Below are 26,096 nucleotides of genomic sequence, written 5' to 3'. Positions count from 1 at the left end.
ATTTTGAGCGGGTTACATGTGAGAAAATACAGTAGTTTCTTTTCAAATCAAGTCAAATCAAGTTTATTCATCTTTCGAAGAAATGAAAGATGGGAGCTGTCACAAAAAGCTACTACAGTGAGTAGCTTGACGAGGTGACAGCCGCTCCTTGATAGAACAGCAGCAGGCAGTGAACAGGACAAATAATAACATGGAACAGATTGCAAAGGTACACAAGAGTTACTGATACATATTATACACAAGCTGTAGAACACTGGTATAACAGGATTTAACGAAGAAAAACAAAACCGAAGTGTGAAATAGTGTTGGCTAGGTGAAGAAAACAGCATCCAAAAAAGAAAAAAAAAACAACGAAATAAGGTAACATATATATATATATATATATATATATATATATATATATATATCCATCGCGAACCTTGAAAGGATGTATACTAGAGTTGTGCGAATAGCAATATTTTGGGTGCGAAGCGAATTCGCATATTGAAGTGTGAGTGTGAATCGAATCGAATATTTTTCGAATTCTTCGAAGCGAAATTGCAGAAAAAAAAAGAGAGGATTCCTAAGCATATTCTCATGAGATAGTAACATGAAAGTGTTTCTTTTCGCTAGGTTGATGAAGCACTGGCGGGGTGGTGTTTCATAGTTGTCTTATCAAGAATGAGGCAATGTAGAGGCCGAATTCTATTTATGTACATTATTTGGTGCAACCAAAGTGTTGCCAACAACACTTTACACATGATAGGCAAAGATGCCATTTCCTCAGCCTCTCCTCCTCTTTCAACTTCTGTGGAAGCCCAACTGATGTGGCGGACAAGGGTGTGCTCCCTTCAAGTTCAAAGTTCCAAATCTGCCTCATAGACGTCGGTATATAAGAACATTTAAAATTTTAGATGCTAAAAACCTTCGACTTCCGATTTTTCGGAATTCCTGCCCAAATTTCAGGTCCAAAACAGCATTAATTGAGCCCCCACCTCTGCCACATATTTCATCTCCATGTTGGAGCCAGCGTTTTCTTGAGTTAGTACATTTGCAACCGTAGCAGAGCTTGAAAGGCAGCTTTGCCGCAATACCGGGGTGTGATGAGGTGAAGCATATTGAAAATCTGGGACCACTTTCAATTTGACGTTTCTTGGCAAAGTTCGACCGCAACGGAGCTTGAAAGGCAGCTTTGCCGCATTACCGGGGTGTGATGAGGTGAAGCATACTGAAAATCTAGGGACCACTTTCAGTCGGACGTTGTCTTTTGGCAAAGTTCGACCTTAACGGAGCTTGAAAGGCAGCTTTGCCGCAATACAAGAGTGTATGTGGTGAAGCATATTGAAAATCTGAAGGGGTCACTTTCAATCTGGCGTTGACTGTATTTGTTCTTGGCAGAGCTGTGCGAATAGCAAACTATTGGGTGCGAAGCGAATTCGAATATCGAAGTGTGAGTGCGAATCGAATCGAATATTTTTCGAATATTTCTCGAATATTTTTCGAATACTTCGAAGCGAAATTGCAGAAAAAGAAAGTTAGAGAGGATTCCTAAGCATATTCTTATGAGATAGCAAGATGAAAGTGTTTCTCTTCGCTAGGTTCAAGAGCAATGTAGAGGCCAAATTGTATTTATGTACATGATTTGGTGCAACCAAAGTGTTGCCGACAACACTTTACACGTGATAGGCAAAGATGCCATTTCCTCAGCCTCTCCTCCTCTGTTAACTTCTGTGGAAGCCCAACTGATGTGGCGGACAAGGGTGTGTTCCCTTCAAGTCCGGAGTTCCAAATCTGCCTCGTAGACATCAATATATAATAACATCTGAAATTTTAGATGCGAAGTATCTTATGGCGGAGTTCAATCTGGTGGTGGTGGTGGTGTGCAGCGTGACCACCCTTACTGCGCATGCGCATACCCTCTCCTCTCACCCTCTCCCCTCTTCACATCCCCGCTCCCATTCCCCCTCTCCCTCCCCTTTCCACTCTTCCTCTGAAACGTGGGCTAGACATGCTGAAATTCTCTCCTGCGCAACGCCACAATGAGCACCAGCGCATGTGCGTCCCCTCCCCCTCTCTCTCCTCTCCTATGCTGCCTCCCTCTCGCACGCCTGCTGACTGCGTGCCCCGCTCGCCCTGTGAGAATTCACGGCCAGGCTAGAGGGAAGACAAGATGCGCATAGCGTTCCTCTTCGCGTTCCACGTCGCGAGGTCGGTAGCATGCCCAAAGAACGCCAACGGAACGCGATCGTGCAAGTGCTCCGGCTTCGCATCGCCATGAGGCGATGCGAACCATTTCTACACCATTTCCCCTTTAGCGGGAAATGGTGTAATTTTTGGATGGCAAAAAGCTTCGGCGTCCAATTTTTCGGACTTCCTGCCCAAATTTCAGGCCCAAAACAGCATTAATTGAGCCCCCAACTCTGCCACATTTTTCATCTCCATGTTGGAACCAGCGTTTTCTTGAGTTAATACAGTTGCGACCGTAGCGGAGCTTGAAAGGCAGCTTTGCCGCAATGCGGGGGTGTGATGAGGTGAAGCATATTGAAAATCTAGGGATCATTTCTAATCGGACGTTGACTGTGTCTTGGCTATGTTCGACCGTAACGGAGCGTGGAAGGCAGCTTTGCCGCAATACGAGTGTGTAATGAGGTGAAGCGTATTGAAAATCTGAAGGGGGCACTTTCAGTCTGACGTTGACTGTATTTGTTTTCGGGAAGTTCGAATAGTTTGAATAGTAAAATTCCAGTGTGAATCGAATCGAATAGCAAACACAATTCGAAAAATATTCGAAATTTCTAATATTCACACACCCCTAATGTATACAAATAAGGTGTCTAATAATATGAACAGTATTTTGGCTTATTTATATACACATATCGCGGAGCTCTTACATTGTTAACTTTTCAATATCGACGCCATTGATGGTAGCTGGTAGCGGACCATTTGCTTCCCATAGTTTGTGCGACATCGTGACACTTCCCACTGCTCTGGGTTACGAGTGTTGTATGCTACTGCATTTGTTTTAAGGTTGGCTAAATTTTCCAAGGCACTGTCTTGGTTTTTTGTGCATAGTTTGTAATAACGATAAATCCTATATTCGTATAGTGATGGAACTTTAACGATACGCAATTTGGCAAACAATTCAGCTGTATGAGACAAATAGGGCACCTTACAAGTTAGTCTAATAATCCGCTTTTGTAATAAAAATAATTTCATGATATTTGCATTTGTGGTTGTGCCCCACACAAGAGCACCATAGTTCAAAGTGGAAGAGAAAAGCGAGTTGTAGAGGAGTAGATTTACTGTAATCGGAAACATTGTACTATTTCGCTGCAAAAGCCCTATAGTACGAGAAAGCTTTTTAACCAGGAAATCAACGTGTGCATCCCATGACATTGTAGCGGAAAAATAGACGCGCAGGGTTTTGAAAGACTTAACGTATTCAACTGATGCACCATTAATAAATAAAGGATACATAAGACATTCCTTATGACGAGGGTGAAACATCAAGGCTTTCGTTTTTGCAACATTTAAACCCAGGTGATTATCAATGGACCATTGCTGAATTAACTCAAGAGTGGCATTAGCATGATCCGCTAAGTCACGAGCAGAGCGACCAGCGAAGAAAATGCTCATATCATAAGCGTAGATGACATACTTTACCGTCTGATCAAGGCTGACAATGTCATTAATGTAAAAAAGAAATGAAAACAGGCCTAGGATACTTCCTTGAGGTACCCCTAATTTAACCTTTCTTGTGGAAGATGTGTGTCCATTAATTTCTACATACCTTGAGCGGTGTTGTAGGTACGATGATATTAAGGAGTGGGCATTACCCCTAATACCGTAGTGATGAAGCTTCTGCAGAAGAATGTGATGGCTAAGGCTACCAAATGCCTTCGTGAAATCTAAAAAAACACCTAATACGAGATGGTGATTTTTGAAAGTTTCAAGTACATGTTCTTTTTGTGCAAGAAGGGCAAGCTCTGTTGATTTATTTTTTTGGAAGTCATATTGTACTGGATCTAGAATCTTATAACGGTCGACGAAGGATGCGAGTCGTTTAAGTATTATTTTCTCTAGTCCTTTAGAAAAGACTCGCAGGATGGAAATAGGACGATAATTAGAAAAATTGTTTCTGTCACCTTCCTTGTAAATAACAGTTACTTTTGTACATTGCATTTTGCGTGGGACCACTCCGCTTGTAAGGCTTATATCAAAAATGTGAACTAAGCAGTGCGAGATTATGTCTATAACAAATTTAACTGGTGCGATTTGCGTCCCCGACGCATCGATTGATTTGCTGTTATTGAGTTTGGTGAAAGAGGAAACTACCTCAGCTTCACTGACCGGGCCTAAGAAAATGGTGTGCTCGTTGTGATATTTTATCGCCGGGATACAGTTCTTTGACGAAGGGGTGAAGGAGACAAAGAAGTCATTAAACGCAGTAGAAAGCTCCGATTCTTTTAACTATATTCCGTCTTTTACTAGTTTGCTTTTGCCCTATTCTATCATACAGACATTTCTTGCTGGACATTCCATGTAAGAAGCACCCATCGGCTACTGCACCTTGTGTGAAAAATTAAATCTCGATATAACAAAGTAAACTGGCAATTTTACCGACAAGTATTGAGATTTAACTGCACCAAAGTTCACCTGCACAGCAGAACCCCGCTGTTGCATTGTTTTCCACCGGCCCTGGCATATCTCTCATAGAATCCCATGTACTGGGAATTACGTTGTGAAGTGTGGCCGAGCGAGCCCGGAAGAGAGTGGCCATGTTGACTTATGATGCTGCTTAGCCGTTAGTTGCATGAGTGGCGCAACGGCCACCCGTAGCTTACTTTCTGTTCCTGCGAGCAAAATCTGCGACTCTATTGCTACTGAAATTTTTGTTGCAAAGATGGTGTCTAAGACATATTGGTTCAGAACTTATTTTTGGCACTCGTGAAAGTAAGGCCTTTGAGATTTACTGCAGAAGAATTGATGTCTGGGCAAGTTGGAATTGGTTATGCATCTTGGAACAAGGACAAAGGAGAGCGCCTGTGGTGTGTAGTCTTTCCTTTGTCCTTGCTTCCATTTCGAAGATGCATAGCCTTCGAGATTGGTGATTGTTTCCACCGCTGCATTGGCGTGGGCTCATCACCATCATTATTTGTCCGAAGAGTGTGCGGTTTTCTGGCGCAGCCTTTGTTTCTCTTGGGAGATTGACTCGTCGCAGTGGTTGCACAAGCGAGGTGCAAGCGTGCTTTCACACTTCCAATTGTTGGTGCCAAGAGAATCGCACACATTGATATTATTTCTGTGGATGATGCCGTTCTCATTCGATTTGTCCAACAGATCGTAGCTGAGTGTGCCAATACGTACACAAGTGACAAAGCTTTGTAGTTGGTGAAGCAGCAGTCATTCTCTTGGACTATTGCTTCAGGTGGTACTTTCACTTTTGCGAGGCACTTGGCTATCTGCTACGAGCCAGAGCGGGTCCGACACTATTCCAACAGTGCTATGTTACTGCTCAGACACGCCGATGCATCAGGCAACAATCTCTCGGAGGTATCACCAAAGTGATCGCTTGCCACGTATAGATTGTAGTAACACCTAGCAATTAAAAATACAGGGGGCTGCAGGTGCTCAAGAAAACTCCTTGTGCTGATCGGGTGTGAGTAAACGCACGAGTCAATGTCGCACGGTTTTCAAGTGTAAGCACAGAAATGAAATTCTGTGCACTACTCAACTTCTTTTCTTCTTCACATTTTCTGTTTTATTGGGTCTTGCATTTCCCAGCTCTTACGTTTATTCCTTTCGGTCCCTTCGAAAATGTATCAGCAGAAGAGTTCTACTGTAGCAGGCGTTGTGCCGCAATTAGCTAGGGATGATCTTATCAACGCGACCCTCAATACCACATTTCAATAAAGTGGCATTGGTTTCACTTGGTAGAAGATTGCAGACATGCCCTGGGGAAATCCACAGCTGCCGTCTTCTCTGCATGAGCAGCTGCTGCATTCCCAGTGATAAAATGCACTACTGCACAGCCAAGCAAGCGACGGAGGTAGTTTTACAATTTGTTAAAACGAAAAGAAAAGCTCCCTATTATTAATGCACAGATATGCCCCGATATCTTACCGGTACTTACCTACGGAGCAGAAACCTGGAGACTTACAAAGAGGGTTCAACTTAAATTGAGGACGACGCAGCGAGCGATGGAAAGGAAAATGATAGGTGTAACCTTAAGAGACAGGAAGAGAGCAGAGTGGGTCAGGGAACAAACGGGGGTTAAGGATATCATAGTTGAAATTAAGAAGAAGAAATGGATATGGGCCGGGCACGTAGCACGTCGGCAGGATAACCGGTGGTCATTAAGGGTAACTGACTGGATTCCAAGAGAGGGCAAACGCGTGAGGGGAAGACAGAAAATTAGATGGGTAGATGAGATTAAGAAGTCTGTAGGTATAACGTGGCAGCAGAAAGCACAGGACCGGGTTGATTGGCGGAACATGGGAGAGGCCTTTGCCCTGCAGTGGGCGTAGACAGGCTGATGATGATGATGATGATGCCCCCTGAGGTTCTCGGGCTTTTTCTACCCGATGTCCTTGCTAGGCTTGTGCGAATATTCGAGTACTTCGAGTATTCGAACGAATATTACAGTATTCGAACTCATCATGACGTGCTGACGTTGAGAGAAGCATGCGTCATGCTGCCCGCGTGTCACCGCTGTGTTGCAGTGAAGCATGTCTTTTCCGCAGGTGCACATTTTAGCTGACCACGAGACCGCCTTTTGTTTAGTTTTTTTTTTTTTGCGCTTGCAGCAGCGAGGCTGGGATGCTTCACTTGTCACTCATTAGTATCGCTACACTGCGTTGCCTTGTGGCTTCCTAGGGCCATCGTTCCTGCGGATTTGCGGCTAAATCGGGATTGGGCAATTCGCACATGGCACCCAAAGTTTTCGAATTATCCGGGCTGGTACTGACCGCCGCTTCAAATTATCCACTCAAATTTACATTGCAAAATACGGGGCCAAGGAAATCCTTCTAATTATGTGAGATTTCGAAATAAGAGAGTTCGAAATAATGAGGTTTTACATCGATTCATCATTTTTAAGTTTAAAAGGTTGTTATATCGGCTTATATGCTCTAGGTATAGTAAATTTTAAAACGTAACATATTTTACAGGTTATCACTTGCGTTCTACCAAAAGTCAAATCCTGATATTACTCAAAGTTGCTTCCACTTCCCTTTGAACCAAAAAGAATGACATTTGCACATGCCTTGTCTCAAACGTCATTTAGCCCTCCCGCAATTACCACTAGGTTATGTCTGTGAGCTTTAGCTGCGAGTTTTTCACTTGCTTGCCTCATGACTGACCCCAGCGTATGTCCTGGGAACATCCAGAAAAATATTGCACTGGGTAGTTGGGTCATGACAGATATGCTCATTTTTCTTGATAATATGTGATATAAACTATTTGAATTCGCTTCAAAATTCGCTTCGACCAAAGCACTATTCGCTTCGAATTCGCTTGGGACCTAAAATTTAGTATTGGCACAAGCCTACTCCTTGCAAAAGAAAGAGAACAGACCTTTGCCATGTACTTGCGACCCTTAGGTTCACTCTGATGGCGGCAGGCGTGCAAGTAGCAGGTGAGTGCAGACACGGCCAGGGGCAGCTGTCGTGAATCCCAGCGATCGCGGCCAAACAGGCCCTCAAAGTAGTCGCCCCACAGGGCCCACCCATTGACCAGAGTGTCGTGCAACTGGACAGATGCGCTCAGTGCCTTGTTGGCCTCCTCCGAGCGACCCATCTGGGTGAGGAAGAGACCCTTGAGCGCGTAGAACTCGGCCGTCATGTCCCTTGCAAAGTACTTCAGGTTGGTGGACTCTATTACGTCCAGGCCCTGCAATTCAACATCGACCAGCAAGCAAAATTAAAATTCGAAATGAAAAACATAGCTGAGAGGCAAAAACACAACTCGTGTCAACACAAAATTTGTGCCTGTCCTTCTGCTCTGCATGTAAAGTTAAACATTTAAAACTGTCACCCAGCTCCACAGGCCCACCTTGGTTCGCCTTTCCTATCTCTCTCTTGAAACTTACCCCTCTCAGTAATCGAGACCAAAGTATTAACATAAATTAGACCCCAATATACAGCAGATTGACGATGGAAAGTGGCAAGAAAGCTTAGGCAGGCTGTACACCTGCACATGCCACATCTGAGGCGTTGGGCCTCTACTAGCTCATCAAAAGCCTGTCAACAACCAAAAGAAGATGTAGAGTGCTACATTGACATGCTTGTAATGCCTTGCTCTAAGAATACCTATATTTGGCCAAGAAATATTGGGAACAGCCAGTAAAGCACTGTTGTTAATGGGGTATTCAGACGGGGGAGAAATGCTCAAGGGATAAAGGCGGAGCCTAGTGACGTCAGCTCATGAGGAGAAGTCTCCACAAATGCCCCCCACTCACACGAACGAGGCGAAAGGAGGGGGAGACCAGTGTTACTAGACTACTCTGGTGGTTTGCACCACCCGTTTGACGAGCTGATGACGACGAGCTGCAGGCGACCATGCAGCTGCAGACTGTACACCCGCTGCCGCTCTCTGCAGGAGCAAGTGCAACAATGTGGCCAAACAAGAGCCCGAAATTCCCACCGCCGGGGGATCGTTTGTCCTTTCGGGGAAAAGGTCCCCGTCTCCCCTGAGGAGGCACGGGGGGTCACGCCCACTCGCTGATCCGTGACGTCGCGGTCACGTGATCTACAATCCCCTCGTCTCCCCCGAGCATTTCTCCCCCGTCTGAATACCCCTTAAGGATTGCTCTTGATATCAGCCACACATGGAGCTATGCATGTGTGTCTGGAAAAAGATAATCCTTTCCGCAGAGGCTAGCAGTATTGTACTGACGACATTCCACTGCAGTACTGCCCTGTCTGCAATTGTCCATTTCCATGAACCACGGTACTTGCCTCTTGCAGTTCATTCTTGCCCGTGATGTGTGAAAGCTGCAGGTAGCACTTGACCTGTTGCCGTATCTTCTGGAAGCAGTCCACGATGGGCACACTCGGAATTGTGTGGATCCTGCAAAAGTAATACTCACTGTCCGACCAAAATTCGATCACTGCACACCACTGATATGCTAGGGCAGGAGTTCTGGAAGGCCATGTCACTGTGGACAAAATGCTTGTGATAACACATAGACTGTAGACAAATGTTTCTTTCCGAACCCCGCTGTGCGTTTACTCCGCAGGTCACCACATACGGCTACTGTTCCCGACACCACGTGCCATAAACGGTGTCTTCCTGCAAACAGTTTCTTTTTTTTTTCCATTTATTTACCCTAAGGGCTCGGAAATGGGCATTACATAGGGGGGGGGGGGTGTAACGATTCATGTGAACATCCAAAAAAGTGTAATACAGAACAAAACAGGTAAGTACAGTCGCGCTCAATATAACTTGCAACACAGGAGCGTGTGGCCTCGCGAGTTTCGCATTCCTTCCACAAGCCCTCATTAATACAACTAAACGCTGTTCTCTCACTGGGGGATGCTCCCAAATAAGAAAATAATATTAATTACAGAAATGAAGCAAGTTGAAGCAATAATTAAACTCATGAGGCCACGCGGTCCCGTGTTGCAAGTCCTATTGAGTGCGACTGTACATTACTTGACATGATGTCGTATGAGCTCATGTCAGTTACAATCATGCTGGTTGGGAAAAGAAATACACTGCTTCTCAACTTACATCATCATACAGCAACATTACGTACATTACACAAAACAAATGTACATCATATGACTTGCATATTGAGGCATCATAACAATAATTTCAATAAAGAATATGGCAAGGTTAGAAAGAGTCATTGGGGTTAAAAGTGTTAAAAATAATTTTTAGTCCTTCAAGATTCTACTTTTCCGAATGCCTCATTAAGAGGGTCCTTGAATACAACATGGTCAGTTATTTCAGCTATATTACTTGAAAGATGATTTCATTCTGAAATGGCTAAATGTAGGCATGAAAACTGTAATAGGTTAGTACATGCAAAAGGTTGTTCAACCTTACATTTGTGACTGATACAAGGAAAAATCCTTTTGGCACGTAAGATGTGTGCTTCAGAGAATGTACTTGCTTGGTGAAATAGCTGATGGAAAAAGGTTAACAGGCATATTTTTCTTCTAGTTTGCAATGGGATAAGACCTAGGTCATGCTTTACTTTCGTGATGCTTGAATTCTGTGGATAGTTACCTGTAATAAAACGTACAGTCTTGCTCTGCAAAGGTTCCAATTTGTTAATAAGATACGTCTGATGCAGGTTCCATATAAATGAGGCGTACTCAAGTTTCGAGTCAAGTATGGTAGTGTATGCAAGAAGTTTAGTATTACTGTCAGCCTGGCAAAGCGTACAATGAAAGAAGCCAAGAGATTTACATGTTGCAGAAACAACAAAATCCACATGATTTTGCCAGCTGTCCGTGAAAGACGCTACTGATTACGCCAAGCTGAAGCAGACGCTACTGCAGCGGTACTAATTTGGGGACAAATATTCATTCACCTAGATATTTAAACGATTCTGTACTTTCTAAGGCTTCACCATTAAGAACGCGAGTGAGCTTCGAAATTTCATTAGAGGTGGTAAATCTCATAAGCTTAGTTTTTGTAAAACTTAAGCTCCTTTGCCACTCGAAACACCATCTTTCAGTTGTATGAAAGTCTTGTTGTAGCTTGGCACAGTCATCCTTACATCTTAACGGCCGGTATGAAATGCAGTCATCGGCATGTAACCGGATTTCCGAGTCTATACCTTGATGAATATCATTTATGTAAATTAGAAATGGAGTGGGCCCTAAAACAGAACCCTGGGGCACTCCGGATTTAACAGGTTGAAATGATGAACGGACATTTGTTAATCACAACAGCTTGTTGTTGGTTAACCCAGTTTACTACTTTTTTGTCAACATTAATCAGCTTCATTTTATACATTAGGCGGTTATGGGAAACGCGGTCAAATGCGTTCGTGAAATGTATAAACACGTCATCGGTTTGTGTCAGTTCGTGAAGGTCTATACAGGCCCCACTTAAAACGAACTTCGTCTTAAAACGAACGGTACCCGCGTGACCGTGGAAATATACATTATTTCAATGGCACAAAATCACACTTACAACGAACGCCTTTGAACCCTGCCGATTGGTTACAGTGAACGGAGTCGGCCGGCGACTGCGGAGACACCCCTTTCGACCACCTATAAGCCATCCGCGAGCCAAACGCCGATCCTGCCTCCGCAGGCTTCTCTTTGTCATTCTCCCCGGCAGTTTTTTGTTACGCACCCCTCCGTCCTTTGTCCCCCTGCTGCTCCGAGCATCGCCAGTGGGTGTGGGGTGCTCACAGACTTCGATATTTCGCAATTCGTTCCGTGTTCTCGCTCATTTTGCACTCCGTTCAGCATGCCCTGCACGCGTGCGGAAGGGTAAAAATGGCTTATGCGGAACGAAGTGCGAATTATCGAAGTCGGTGGGGCCGTGCAAGTTCAACTTTTCACGATCCGTCCCGTGTGACAGCCGTTTTCACCCTTCCGCGAACCGGCGCCCCAATGAGATTCTCTGACTGCTGCGCGCGTAGGCCACTCTCCCAAGTACAGTGACTCTATCCCAAGGCCGTTCTCCTCTCTTCCCCCTTTATCGCAACTCCTCCGCCTGTCCACGCCGGCTCGAATTCCGAAGTTTCTTTTTCTGGGTAGAAACGAGCTCAGACAGGGCGCAGAGCCGTTCTACGCTTACTTGCTTGTGTGTCGCACGTGCGCGTCTTGCTCGTTGTTGGTGAGCGTGTGTCAGGATGGCGGACGGGAAGCCCTCCGCGCAAACAGATGGCACGAAGCGAAAAGCACTAGACATTTCTACCAAGCGAGTCATTCTAAACGAGCTAACTCAAAGCTCTAAAAACTGCGAGCTGGTTAAGAAGTCCAAGTAATCGATATCAACGATTCTAAAGAACAAGGACAAGATAATCAGTGCCGATGCCAACTTGATGGACAGAAAGCGCCTGCGGAGGGCCACCTACGCGGACTCCACGTGGAGGAAGCGCTTCTGAAATGGTTCGTCGACGTGCGGGCTCAAAACATTTCGATAAGTGGTCCTATGAGGCTGGCCAAAGCGAAAGACTTCGCATTTCTGTCGGATTTTCCCGACTTCTGCCCAGGAAATGGCTGGCTACATCGGTTCAAGGTGCGTCTTGGCATTGTTTTTAAATCGATTGTCGGTGAGGCGGCCTCGGCCAGCGACCAAGACGTTGCCTCGTGGCTTGAAGCAAATCGAGACACTATTTTAAGCTATGCGGAGCGAGACGTCTATAATGCAGACGAAACTGCGTTATTCTACCAGATGCTGCCATGAAAAACGCACGCCATGAAAAGCGACACATGTGCTGGCGGCAAGCACAGTAAAGTGCGCGTCACAGCGCTTTTGTGCACTAACATGGATGGCAGCGGCCGGCGCGTGCCCTTTGTAATCGGCAAGTCAAAGAAGCCGCGTTGCTTTCGGGGCTATGTGCCTGTGCGTTACAGGCATAGTGCTAAAGCATGGATGACGCGCGATTTATTCGCAGAGTGGCTGAGCGAGTTAGACCGCGACATGCACAAGCAAGGCAGGCGTGTGCTGCTTGTGGTCGACAATTGCTCCGCGCACCACGTACAGTAATACCTCGTTAACTCGAACTCGCATATCTCGAAAAATCGGCTAAGTCGAAGTTTTCCGCGGTACCGAACAATTTCCCATAGGTGCAATGTATTTATTGCCCTTTATCTCGAAGTATTTCCGTGCCCACTTTTGGTTATCTCGAAATCTCGACTGATAATGGAACCGAAACTTCGCTGCCGAACCGTTTCACAAAATACTAGCGGCAAAATGTCATACATTCACAAGGTTCGCGCGAGGCTGCCGCGTTTACGACAAGTGGACACTGTTCCCGAAAGTAAAGTCGAAACCTAGCGGCATACCAACTTTGTCGAGCAACCCTGTGTCACGTCATGTGACGCTATAGACGTGCACATAAGCAGGCCCTGCAAAATAGCCCAGGTCGTGCACGTTTTGTGTACCGTCAGAGATGCGATTTCAGCATTTTATTTACGCAAGGCACGTCGCGCAGTTGTTTTCGTCGGCCATGCGATGTGGTGAGGATAACGCCACCAAAGCAAAGCAAGTCACTGATGCTGCAAAGAAAGGTAGCCCTAATCAAAGAAACGGATTCGAGGCTCGAAGTTTCCGGACGTCAAACCGGCGCTGAATGTGTGGCATCGTGCGAGAGGAGCCCCTTCCAGTCACATCGACAGATAAGGCCGATTCTCTGGACTTAGCGGTGGGCTAAACTGACCTAGCCTGCAACATCGGCTGGTTTGACCATTTTCTTAAGCCAAACAGCGTGGCGTCACGCACAGTGATCGCGGCAGCGTCAACGCAGCTACTCGAGGGGTGACGACATCCGCCGAAACAAGAAACATGCTTCGCTTGATGCGAAATAAATTTTGAGTGCAGCGGCGCGGATGATCGGCACATGCCATGTGTTAAGCAACTCGAGAAAGCTTTGCTAGGTGCAAGTGTTACTGAGAGGCAGACCAGCCTTAGTCGGTCTCTCTGCACTAAATAAAAAGGCAGCTGGTTAATAGCGCTGGTATGTCATTATTTTTCTTCAAAACCTTTACAAAGAGCCAGTTTGGCGCTCCTGTTAAGAAACTGGTCAGTAGGGATAACGTTTCTAGAGAGAACTGAACTTCTCAATGGAATTTGCCCAACGTTGCTTATCTCGAAATTTTTTCTGGTTTTTACTACTTCGAGTTAACGAGGTATTACTGTACAAGCCTCTCTCACGGCAGTGACCCTGCTTTTCCTGCCGCCCAACACAACGTCGAAAGTGTGACCGCTTGACTTGGGCATAATCCACGCGTTTAAGGCTTATTATAGGCGCCGCGTTGTGGAGCGCATGCTCATAGCTGTTGGCCGGCCGGCAGCCAACCTGCCGCTTCGGGTGTCGCTGTACTCAGCTCTGGAGATGGTAAAGGCTTCGTGGGCGGAGGTAACGGCTACATGTGTGCAAAACTGTTTCCGCAAGGCCAGCTTCGCCGACGTCGATGCCGACCCTGAAGCTTCCGAAGAGGACCACTCCGGCGGCGATTTGTGGCAGCGTGTTGTCGACTCCGACATGGGAGGGCGGGACATCTGCTGGGATGATTTCGTAATGGCCGATGATGATGCCGACACCGTGGAACCGTGCACGGATGAGGGCATCGTCAATGAAGTGCGCGGCAAGAGCGACTCGGAGGAATCAGATGACGACGACGATGAAACGTTGGAGCCAGCGCCCACAAGCGTGCCTGTAGCAATTGGCTACATAGATAGCCTCAGGCAACTTGTCTATGCCAAGGGCCTTGGCGAGGAGCATGCTGCCGCTTTAAATAAACTGGAGACCACCCTTATCGCATCGGCACTCTCGAAGCAGACGTGCATCACGGACTTTTTTGCGAAAAAATAAATTTTGGGTTTTCACTTGTAACTTTTTAAAAGCTGTTTTTTCATTTATTACGAACTTCGGGATACAACGAACGGACGCCGCGTCACGCTCAGGTTCGTTATAAACTGGCTCGACTGTAGTAAGTTAGAAAAGCCGAGATTCGCATGACTGGCCTCGCTGAAAACCATGCTGGTTGGCGGAAAAAATAGAATTGCTAGTAGTAATTACTCTCAGTAGGGGTGTGTGAACAGTGAAATTTCAGGTAGTATCGAATTAGAGCCGAATAGTGCTGAATAGTGGTATAAAATATCGAATATTGAATATCAGAGTACTGACACGTAAAGTCCCGATTCTTGACGGAAGAGTCACTATTTCAATTAGTAGCAGCACTCCTGATAGCAAGCATACTGGGATGTGTGTATATTCAAAATTTTGAATACAAATAAATGTCTTCCTTATTAAACGCATATTTCAATTTTCCCAAATGTTTGTCCAGGCCAACATATATTTGCAACAATTTGAGTGTTTCAACATGTAAAGAACAAGTGCTATGCATTCTTATTTTTACAGTAAAGCATCACTAATGCAGACCCATTTCACACCTGTAATGTCTACGCGTACCGGATCGACATGAGGAGGTGGAGAGAGCAGGCAACTACGGGAGCGAGGAAGATGGGGTGCGGCAGGAGGGGACAATGTGAAGTGCGGTGTGTGAATGTGGACAGCGGTGACTACAACGGCATGGCAGGTAGAGAACGCTCCCGGCAAGGTGAGCCATGTGCAGTGCGGCTCAACTGAAGGAGGTCTGTATGTGTAAGCAACTGAATGACCGTGTTGGAATAAAGGGATTTAACAAACGCTGAAAATGCAAGTGCGACTAATTCCCAACTGAGACTCCACAGAGCCTAATGTATTCGCTGTCGTAGTGGATTGTGCTGCAATCACGATTTATCGCATAATGGTTTACTGCCCAGGCAGTGCTGCAAAAACAAAATGAGAACATCCGGGCAACCAGCCAAAAGCACTAAATATGTAGTATCTGGCCACCAACACTTTGTACAGGAACACATTACCTACACCAGTTAAGGCCCAAACAGGAAACTAGGAGGCTGAAACTACTTTGCATCCTTGCTCACATACTGCTTGTACTTAATGACACTTTTAGATTCTTTTTTTTACGGCCCTAATAATTTTGTGTGGAACATTACATGCAAATGCCTTTGTCTCAGCTAATTGTGCGATGCAGTAATTATGAAATAAGAAAAGAATGAAAGCCTAAACAAAAATTCCAAGAGTGTCATGAAGTATAGCACAGTCTATGGATTACAATAAAACAAACAGCATAAAAATCAATCTGGCCAATGTTGTGCTATGCTTTCCACAAGCGAAGTGGCAGGCACAAAACACTCTTTTAAGAAAATGGACAACAAAATTTTGGTTGCAGCTGACCCTATGCTGAAGTGAGCCAGGACAGTAATAATTGGTGTCCTTGCCAGACGGCAATCTTCTGGGCCTCTACTTCTTAATTTAGCCTGATTTAGGAAGTTTATTACCCTTTACCATTTACTGCAGACGCTTTTGTGCAACCCCCGGGAACGCTAGTGCACGAGGCTGCATGTAAACATTTGGACATGTTGGACTGTATCGTTACTTTTGTGGCCACGGAACGTGTGGCCAGGCGGCCTAGATAGTGGTGTATTAGTTTGGTGAAGCTTTGCGATAACCCCTGTCAACTAGTTACGCCTAAAGATTAATTTTCTTGCCGACGCCTTCTCGTCAGTCTGAAGCTAATAGCGACTTCGCACCGTACTATACCACAGACGCGTTTTCTCACATTATTAACTTTTCTAAGTGAAACGAGAACGCTCTTCTGCTAGTGGGGACATTAGACGCCCGTTTTATTGAAACGGGACCAGGAACGCGTGCGCACGAAGCTCGGGTCTGAGTGGCGTGGCGCGAGAGCAAGCGTCGACAGATCGTCTCTGAAGTAGAACCAGAGAACATCTGGTAGAGCCGGTAAAGTGGCACTCGCGCGTCATCTGATAGGTAGTAAGCGTTTTGATGATAAAGCGTTATGGTTTACATCGCTGTCGCTTTATTACCGTCCCGGCAAGGGATGACACGACGTGCCGACCACCCAGTCGGTATGCCCCAATCTAATCGCTGGCTCGCCCGATCCATGCGATACCGTCCCCCGCTTTCCTCCGTACGAAACTAAAGAGGCTTGCACTTTGCCTCCCGTACACGCGTCACCTTTCGAACAGCGGCGATTCATGTGCTTAAGACCACGAAGTGATCAAGCAGCGAGCACTCCGCTCGTAAACACAGCGGCCGTCGCCAGTATTAGTAGAAACAACCAGTAGAAAAGCGCATCTCAACGGTGTTGCCCGCCCCACCAATAGAAGCGCCGCATACATTGAAAGGTTCGTGAGAACGCCCTCCAATTTTTTTGTTGTTCGAGCTTTTTCAAAGGCGGGAACGGAAAGGCAGAACTTTGAGCTTTGAAACGACGCCAAGATGGCAGCGCTCGGTTCCAGGAAAGATGAGATACGACACCGTGAATTGCGCCATTTTAGCGCGCTCTTGGGCTTCCTTTTCACCGACCTCACTTACAAAATTATTTTTTTCGGGCACTCGGAGTGCGTTTTCAGCGTAATTGTTTAGCTACTGTGTAAATAAGAGACAAGAGATGCCAAAACGAGTGTTTTCCGAAAAGAGATTTTTTTTGGCTATTTTCGCGATTTAATCTCCTCGTCCGCCCTTAAGCAATGAAAAGATCCGTAAACGAGCACCCACCCCCTGTTAATGGATTTTTTTCATCACAAGCTTCCATCTTCCACTTCCTGCCGTTCTATGTTACGCAGGGGTTTTACAGTCAATGGCTGATTTTTCAGACATGCTCGAAAATGCCGACGCTCTCGAGGCACCATCAGAAGTCCAATAGATGCCGATGTATAAGAACGTCCAAAATTTCCGACGCCGAAGAGTTTTGGTGTCGGAAATTGGATGACACCAATTTGAAATCGGATGCCGAAACACTTCGACGTCCAATTTTTCGGACTTTCTGCTAAAACTGTAGGTCCAAAACAGCATTAACTGAAGCCTCCACCTCTGCCCACGTGTATCATCACGTAGGTTCACACCAGAGCTCTCGCGAGTTGATCCGTTTGCAGCCGTAGAAGAATCTAAAAGGCAGGTTTGCCGCAATGCCAAAGTGTGATGGGGTGAAGCATGTCTAAAATCTGAAGGGGACACTGTCACGGTGCAGTGCGGCAGTGTCTTTATGGATAAGCACCGAAAATGCACGAAGGTGAGATGGCGGCAGGTGGTAAACGCCCCAGTATGGCCTTAATTGCTGACAAGCCGTATGATAAGCATCTTCAGCTAACTCAGTGGTTCTCAAATGGGGGTCCGCGGACCCCTGGTGGAGATGATTGTAGCAGAGATTATTTATGTTTTCCTTTTTCCATGAGATGGCTGTAAAACTTTTGTTGCAGTTTTCTACAGCATATACATGTGAGCATACATTTTCTACGCTCGCATATTTGAAGAGCAAGCATAGCTAGAAACAGGTTGAACATGGCTGTCGACCGCACAACTTACTAACAAGCTGTCGAGATCAAATTGGCGCGGCACTTCAGTTTGACCATTCTTTGCCAGGGAGAAATAAAAGACACCTATTTCACGCTGCATGTTGTGTTAACTTACGACCCCCCTCCTCCCCCTTTTCTCCTTCTGCAAGGGGTCCCCAAAACATCCATGGCTGGTAGTGCATGGGGCCAAGCACAGTTGCATGCGTACTGCACGCATTTAATAAGCGATAACCCAAATGCGCCGCACTGCCATTCATGCTGCTTCTTTGTGTGAGACCGCTAAATGCACCTCATAGATGCGTTGCCTTCACGAACGAAAGCAGCTCGCCATTGCCGCACCCGCGTGTGGTCAGGAACGGAGTGGGCATCACGAACATTTACGGCAAACGCATGCGTACGGTAAAGCAAGTGCCCTGGCAGTGACCACGTGACCTCAGTAGGCAACGTGCTGCACACAACTAGGAACAATCGGCTTCACGCGGCAGCAGATGCGGTATGTAAGCGGAGATTTTCGCATTGGGGAGATCCAGACGAGTCGTCCGCCACAGCTTTTGTGTTCAGCGTCATCGTTTCTCAGCGCTCCATGAGAGAGAGAGCCGAAATTTCTTTCGTGCTTTGCTGGCATCGGCGGCGCTCATCACGACTCACAAATTTGCAATTGGCGGTTGGCACAGGCTTCGCAGCAGGTACTGAATGTGTTCGCGAGAGCCCAGGCGCACACCAAAATGCCTGATAAGTGTATTGCCAGGCGTTGCAGCTGCTTCGAATGTGGCTGTGCCGATATGGCCGTTTGAGCGAAATAAAAATGCATGAATTCGTTTTTTCGGACTGCCTGATTTTTCGGACGATTTTGTGATCCCTAGAGAGTCTGAAAAGTTGGCCGTTGACTATGCATTTACTTTTGATTACGGGAGAGTCAGCCAGTTTTGATTTGATTTGAATTGAAACTTCAAGATTTACACAGTGCTAACTTTAGTTTCTCTGAACGAAAAGTGAGCTGGAGGAAAATAGAGCACATTGAACCCAAACCAAACCCGTATTTCTTTCAGTTCAACAGCCAGTTCATCACCCTTTGGCAACAATAACAGATGAGGCATGCATGTTGGAACGCACTGCGAGGCCGAGCTGGGCGAGCAGGTCGCGCAAGCGAAGTAAGCCACTCGCATCCCAAACAACAACTGAACTTTTATTTCCTATGAAGCGCATGAAGAAAAGTCACGTGGTTCCTCGCGCTTGCGCTGTTGGCCTTCGCGCACACACAGAAGCACACATTCGCGCACACTCAGAAGCGCCGTTTCACGGCGCTACAATACTCCCCCCTAGTAACTGGGTCAACACCACGTTGTGGTTCATAAGTTCATTCGCACCGGAGGTCTTGTGCGTCGCCCACTCCGCGTGAACCTTTCGATGAATGGTTGGGCTGGTTCAATCTGGTCTGCTGGTAGCCTTTCTGGCTGTGGAACTCGAGGTGGTGGACGGACTTCACTGCTGTCCACGTGTGCTGGTTTTACACGGTCAAGCGAGACCACGTCATGACGGCCACCTCTGTCGATCGTGATGTGCTTTTCTCCTCGTTTCACCACCTTGAAGGGCCCGTCATAAGGGGGCTGGAGTGGACACTGTAGAGCGTCGTGCTTCACGAATACGTGAGAACAGGAGGAGAGATCACTGGGGACGTGGACAGGCTGTGGTGCTGGCAGACGCGGAGGGACAGGGCGCAGCTCGCTCATAATGTCCTGCAGTCGCAGGGCGTACTCGCTGTTGGCCTGGGCATTTGCGTTTTTACTGTCGGCGACAAACTCCCCCGAAAGGCGAAGTGTTGTGCCGTATACGAGTTCAGCCGAGCAGCAGCCAACGTCTGCTTTCAGAGCCGACCTAATTCCCAACAAAACCAGAGGTAGAGCCTCGACCCAACTGTGACTTGAAGTTGCCATCAGGCTAGCCTTCAGTTGGCGATGGAACCTTTCCACCATACCGTTGCTGATCGGATGGTAGGCCATTGTTCTGATGCGCCGGATTCCTAGGGCCCGCGTGATGTTCCCGAATAGGGCAGACTCGAATTGCGTTCCGCAATCTGTTGTCACAGTCGATGGGACTCCGAATCTCGCTACCCAGTGGCAGATGAAAGCGTGTGCAACCGTATTGGCAATGATATCTGGGATGGGGACGGCCTCTGGCCATCGCGTGAAGCGGTCGACGCAAGTTAGCAAGTAGTTTTGCCCTTGACAATAAGGCAATGGTCCCACAATGTCCAAATGTACATGGGAAAATTGAGTGTCCAGCTTGGGGAAAGATCCTAAGGGGGTCACAGTATGGCGCTGCACTTTGGAGCGCTGACAGGATAGGTACTCCCGGGTCCAACGTCGGACATCCTGGTTTATTCTGGGCCACACGAACCTAGCTGTGCAGAGTCGCTGAGTGGCTCGGATTCCTGAATGCGAGAGGCCATGCAGCGATTCATAAAGGTTGCGGCGAAGATCCGGGGGCACGAACGGTCTGGCCCTACCGGTAGACATGTCACAACATACAGCTTCTGTCGGCCCATCTACTCATTGCAGCTTCAAGGCGCTGACTGTGGGCTTCAGTAGGTGCTGCAACTCCGGATCGCTGCGTTGGGCCGTTTGGTAGGGTGACGGCGTTCACTGGGTTGCGCGAAAGAGCATCTGCCGCTGCATTGTCTTTCCGGCTGACATGGCGTATATCCGTCGTGAATTCTGTGATGTAAGACATTTGGCGGAGCTCTCGTGCCACGTGTGCACCCGTATCTGAGTTGATCGCACGCAATGCGTAAATCAGCGGCTTGTGATCTGTGAGCACAAAAAATTCTTGACCTTCTACATAGTGGCGGAAATGTCGTATAGCCGCGTATATGGCCAGGAGCTCTCTACCAAAGGTGCTGTATCGGTGTTCGGCTGGGCTCAATTTTCTGGAGAAGATGGAAATTGGTTGCCACCTTCCGCTTGACTTCTGCTGTAGTACGGCTCCGATAGCTGCGTCTGAGGCGTCCACCATTATGCATTGCGGTACCCCGGGTTGCGGGTATGCGAGCAGGGCGGCATTCGCGAGAGACTCCTTAATATGCCGAAACGCATGTACCGCTTGGTCGTTCCACTGAATGTCGCTTGCCTTAATTCCTGGAGTTGCTAGTAGGCTGTGCAGCGGGTGAAGGATGTGGGCACACTTCGGAACGAACCTACGGTAAAAGTTTACGAGTCCTAGGAACTCTCGGAGCTGGCGGATGGTTTTTGGCTGTGGAAACTGCCGTACTGCGTCAACCTTGTCCGGATGTGGTTGCACTCCCGCGCTTGAAATGCTGTGGCCCAAAAATGGTAGCGCTGGTACCCCGAACACGCACTTGACCGTATTGATAACGATGCCATGTTCGGCCAGTCGCTGTAGCACGCAGCGTAGGTGACTCGTGCTCTTCGGGCGTGCGGCTAGCAATCAGCAGGTCATCCAGCTAAACCTTGCAAAAGTTGAGGTCCCGGACAACGCCATCCATGAACCGTTGAAACGTTTGGCCAGCATTCTGTAAGCCAAAAGGCATCCGTAGAAATTCAAACATTCCGAATGGCGTTGTTATTGCGGTCTTGGGAACATCCTCTGGTGCTACAGGTATCTGATGGCATGCTCTCACCAGATCTATTTTAGAGAAGATGTTCGCGCCCTGCAGGCCGGAGGTCAGGTCGTGGACGTGTGGCACTGGGTAACGGTCCGGCACCGTCACACGGCTTAGTGCCCTGTAATCCCCGCAAGGACGCCAATCACCACCTGTTGATTTGGGGACCATGTGAAGAGGCGATGCATACGGGCTGGATGAAGGGCGTACTATGCAGAGTTCCATCATATGCGAAAACACCTGCCGGGCTAGCCGTAGCTTCTCGGGCGAAAGACGCCGTGGCCGCGTGTAGACCGGTGGTCCTGTTGTTCCTATGTGATGCTGAACATCGTGTTTTACTTCGGCGAATGCCTGTTGCTGTTGCGTCAGCTCTGGGAACTCCTGTACTATGGCGGTGAAGCGCAATTCTCCTGATGGACGGAGTAGGGTCGGGCTGAGCGGAGGATGCAAACACGGCTTGCCTTGAACCACTGCACGACATAGAGGATCCTGAAGCCGTTTGTTTCGAACATCAACCATTAGACCGAAGTGTTGCAGAAAGTCAGCGCCCAATATGGCGAACTTGACATCAGCGGCTATGAACACCCATTTGAACGTTCTGTTGAAACCGAAATTCAGCGTGAGTGAACGGTGTCCGTATATTCGTATCACCGTGTTATTGACGGCTTGGAGTGGCGATGTAGTTGGATTCTTCCTTTCGGTTTGTGACGCTGGTATCACGCTCACCTCGGCGCCTGTGTCGACTAAGAAACGAGCCCCGTTGTTGCGGTCGGTAACAAAAAATACCGAGGGACGACTTAAAGGCAGCGTAGAAACACTGGTTGCCCTCAGTGCTTGCCGCGGTCGTTTCCCGAGCGCGCGCAGGGTGGAACGCAGTTACGCACAGCATTTCCAAATCGTTGATGATACCAGCATATATTTTGTCGCTGAGGTTGTGATAGCGACGTGTTTGGCTCGCTTGCATTGTGTGCTGTACTGCTTGCACGCAAAGCTGATAGCGTGTCGGTGAGTCGAGAAATATCTGCACGCATTTGCTGCAGTTCATCCTGAGCCTGTTCTCGCACGGCAGCCAGTGATGTGGGCGTGGTGACCGCCATAAGCCGATCAGCGAGCTCGGCGACCGCAGCTAGGTCTTTCTGCTCTGACGCCTCGACAACCAAGCGAACACTTGACGGCAGCTTTTGCAAAAACAGTTCTCGAAACAATAGTCCGTCTAAGGTGTTTGTTGTTTCGCCGCGCAATAGTTGCATGTGCGGCAACAGCTGACTAGGAGTACGGTCGCCGAGGTTCGTGTCGTGAAGCAGTTGCTGTAGTCGCTGCGATTCGGGGGGCGTGACACGGCGGATGAGAGTTTTTTAGTTTTACGTATGCTTTTTCAGCAGGTGGGTCGAGTAAGAGATCCCGTATTTCACTGGCTGTGGGTGGCGGGAGGCTGCTTACGACGTAGTGGTATTTGGTCAAGTCTGATGTGATGCGTCGCACTGCGAACTGGGCCTCTACTTGAATAAACCAGAGTGCGGGGTCGCGGTCCACAAGGGTGGCAGCTTACCGTCAATTGAGGAGACTGTCGGCGTAGCGTCCGTTGCGGACGTCGAAGGCATGGCGACGTTGATGCACAACCCCGGTGGCTGCACTACTATTCTGAGTCACCAATGTTGGAACGCACTGCGAGGCCGAGCTGGGCGAGCAGGTCGCGCAAGCGAAGTAAACCACTTGCGTCCCAAACAACAACTGAACTTTTATTTCCTTTGAAGTGCACGAAGAAAAGTCACGTGGTTCCTTGCGCATGCGCTGTTGGCCTTCGCGCACACACAGAAGCACACATTCTCGCACACTCGGAAGCGCCGTTTCAGAGCGCTACATGCACAAGTGGACAATGGTTTAGCACCACTGCGACACACTTTCAATATGCGGGCGCAGTGCATATGACTCCTCCAGGTCCAAAATACCATGCAGCTTTTCCTTTATGAATCAATAAATTGTGACAATAGAAGGTAAAATGGAACTGGGTCCATGTATTCATTCTGACTGTTTGCAGACCATTTGTGGAAGACTCAAGGTTCCACAGAAGCCAGCTTGAGAAGCACTGGGGGCGAGGTAACTCACTTTTGAGGCATTTCTGAGCAAAAGAGAAACAACAAAAACAAAAAAGTCAGCATGAAGCCTGCCGGACAGCTTTATTAGCAAGGCTTTTTCTACAACCCTGACCGCCTACGAGGAGCCAAGCCTTGGGATGCAAGAAGCCATAAAGGCAAGAAGCAACAACAGCAACCATTTTTTGTCGAGCGCATAAAAGTGAACTGTGCCCCTTAACTCGTCAACACCACAATGTGCTGCAAGAGCTCTTGAGTCTTTCTGGTACTGTATACACTGGTCCATTAATGATTCCAACGTCCACACGACTGCGGAGATTTTTTCATGAATAAGCAGCAGAAAAGAGCGAAGACAAGGTGGTGGCTGCCTACGAACGTGCCATTATGACGAAGCCGAGTAAGTGACGCGCTGCGTGCAACTAGCCAGGGGTGGTCGCTTCCCTGAGGCAGTATCGCATTTCAATGAAACCGTGTATGTTCATAGCAAGTGCAGTTTATTCCACTTGTAAGCATGCGGCGGGTGTCGCTCTGTAAAGCGAAAAAGCTTACCTGGTCATTGGAGGAATTGTTGACGCACTGTAATAAAACTTCATGAAAAAAAGAACAACTTAGTTGCAAATTCGTGCATGTTTTGAAGGGCAAGTCCATATTGCCACGTGCGTTTCTTTATCACTTTTGCTGTATTCGGTTTTCGGCCACAAAGACTGTCAGCAACGCTCAGCGCGAACCGCGCCTTGTTGTTCGAGAACCTTCGCGATCATTGTAGATCGTTTTGTTAAGATTGCGCGCAAGACGCGCACACTCGAGCTTATTCTAGAATTTGCACGACAGCCAGCGATAACGCTGGAATATTTGACGGCACATGTTTAAATGCCGACGCGCTTCACCGCTTGTCAGTTGATCGACGGACGACGCCCTGTTCGCCGCTATCATTGTACAGAGTGTATTGCTGTAGTTCTAGTTCTGAGTTTCTCGGCCACAAGTTCGGCCAAATAAACAGTTTCATCTCGGACGTGCGGACTGTTGTCTTCGTCGACGTCACGACCACGTGACATCTGGTGGAGGTGCTGCTTTTTCCATGATCCGGACACCCCCGCGAAGCGCTGACCCAAGCCCAAGCCGCGAGGAGGACGACGGCAAAGAAAACCCGGATCGTCGAACAAGCCGCAGGCAGAAGGGACTGCAGCCAGAGTACGGGCTCCTTCCCGAAAACACCAGGCAGCCCCAGGTCCCAACACCGACCGCAGCGACGATGACCGACCCCGTGCAGCCTGCGCCGATACTTCTCCGGCAGCCCAAGGAGCCGCCAACTTTCCGCGGGTCGTCATTCGAAGACCCTGAAACCTGGCTCGAGACCTTCGAAAGGGTCTCAGCGTTCAACAACTGGGACTCCGAGGACAAGCTGCGCCACGTCTACTTTTACCAGGAAGATGCAGCAAGACCTGGTTCGAGAATCGGGAGTCTACTCTTCGAACCTGGGACGCCTTTCGCAGCACTTTCCTGGAGACGTTCACAAGCGTCGTCCGCAAGGAAAGGGCCGCAGCCTTGCTGGAGACACGGGTCCAACTTCCAAATGAAAGCGTGGCCATCTTTGCAGAGGAAATGACCCGGCTATTTCGCCACGCTGACCCTGCCATGCCCGAGGACAAGAAAGTCCGCTTCCTCATGCGAGGGGTAAAGCAAGAGCTCTTCGCTGGTCTGATGCGGAACCCACCTTCGACAGTCCAAGAATTCGTCTCAGAAGCGACGACGATTGAGAAGACGATGGAAATACGAACCCGCCAGTACAATCGCCGTACGATTGAAGACAGCCCAGCTGTTCATGCCCTCGCCTCCGACGACCTGCGCGAAACGATCCGAGCGATCGTTCGGGAGGAACTGCGCAAGCTATTACCCTCACCACAGCCTCAAGTGGACTCGATCGCAGAGGTCGTTCGATCAGAAATCCAGCAGTCGCTGGGCAACCTTGAACCACCACTGCCCCAGCCGCAAGCCATGAACTACGCTGCTGCAGCCCGACGCAACGCCCCCCCTCCTCGCCCACGTCAAGACGCCGCGCCGCCCCAGCAGTCCCGCCGTCAGGCACCACCGCCGCCGCCACCGACGTCATACCGCCCACCAGCCGGCCAGCGATACACGCTAAGGAAGACCGACGTTTGGCGCGCCCCTGACAACCGCCCGCTCTGCTACCACTGCGGGGAGGCCGGCCACACGTACCGCCGCTGTCAGTACCGACAGATGGGGCTTCGAGGATTCGCCGTCAACGCGCCGCGCCCACAGCCAGGCGAACGGCCTCGCGACATCGACGACTACCTCACCGGAACACA

The 26,096-nt window shown here is 48.2% G+C and overlaps 1 protein-coding gene across 1 annotated transcript in view; it reads right to left on the bottom strand.

Annotated features, from left to right (window-relative positions):
• Positions 1-26,096, bottom strand: part of LOC119384790 (transformation/transcription domain-associated protein-like) — a 946,434-nt gene that overhangs the window by 190,759 nt on the left and 729,579 nt on the right. Inside the window, 2 exon segments of the mRNA XM_049413130.1 lie at positions 7,555-7,869; positions 8,937-9,048. Coding sequence (XP_049269087.1) covers positions 7,555-7,869; positions 8,937-9,048 — 427 coding nt within the window.

Source organism: Rhipicephalus sanguineus, chromosome 3 (genome assembly GCF_013339695.2).
Source record: "Rhipicephalus sanguineus isolate Rsan-2018 chromosome 3, BIME_Rsan_1.4, whole genome shotgun sequence".
Taxonomy (NCBI): Eukaryota; Metazoa; Arthropoda; class Arachnida; order Ixodida; family Ixodidae; genus Rhipicephalus; species Rhipicephalus sanguineus.
The sequence above is the reverse complement of the archived record's forward strand: the minus strand, read 5'-3'. Positions and strand labels throughout refer to the sequence as shown.